Consider the following 355-nt stretch of genomic DNA (forward strand, 5'->3'; position numbering starts at 1 on the left):
GGAGGCAGGGGCCGGCGCGGGCCGCGGGTCTGGCCGTGGCGCTGAACGAAGCGAATTATCTGGAGCGTGTCTGATCTGGGGCTGCGTCGTCAGCTTCTGCTTTGTTTGTTTGTAATCTCATATTTAGCAAGCCAGGCCGGTGGCAGCGAGGGAGAAAGGACGGGATGAGGAGGGGCTTCGCGGTAACCACACCCCTTCCTAATGAGTTAATTTCCATATTGGCGTCTCCCGCTTCCAGCGCCCTTTTTTTTTTTATTTTTTTATTTTTTCTTCTTCTTCTTCTTCTTCCAGAAGCCACGGTGCTGTCGGGTCTTGCGCGGCGCAGACACCTCCACTTTGCATTCAAATAAACAAA

At 53.0% G+C, this 355-nt stretch overlaps 1 protein-coding gene across 1 annotated transcript in view; it reads left to right on the top strand.

Moving 5' to 3' along the window:
- The first annotated feature begins 164 nt into the window (after positions 1–164).
- LOC104862473 overlaps positions 165–355 on the top strand; it is a 12,032-nt gene continuing 11,841 nt past the window's right edge. The window contains exon 1 of the mRNA XM_010624539.1: positions 165–182. Within this exon, the coding sequence (XP_010622841.1) occupies positions 165–182 (18 nt within the window). The remainder of the gene's footprint in view (positions 183–355) is intronic.

The sequence above is a fragment of the Fukomys damarensis genome, unplaced genomic scaffold (assembly GCF_012274545.1).
Source record: "Fukomys damarensis isolate Sample0158 unplaced genomic scaffold, DMR_v1.0_HiC HiC_scaffold_12, whole genome shotgun sequence".
Lineage (NCBI taxonomy): Eukaryota > Metazoa > Chordata > Mammalia > Rodentia > Bathyergidae > Fukomys > Fukomys damarensis.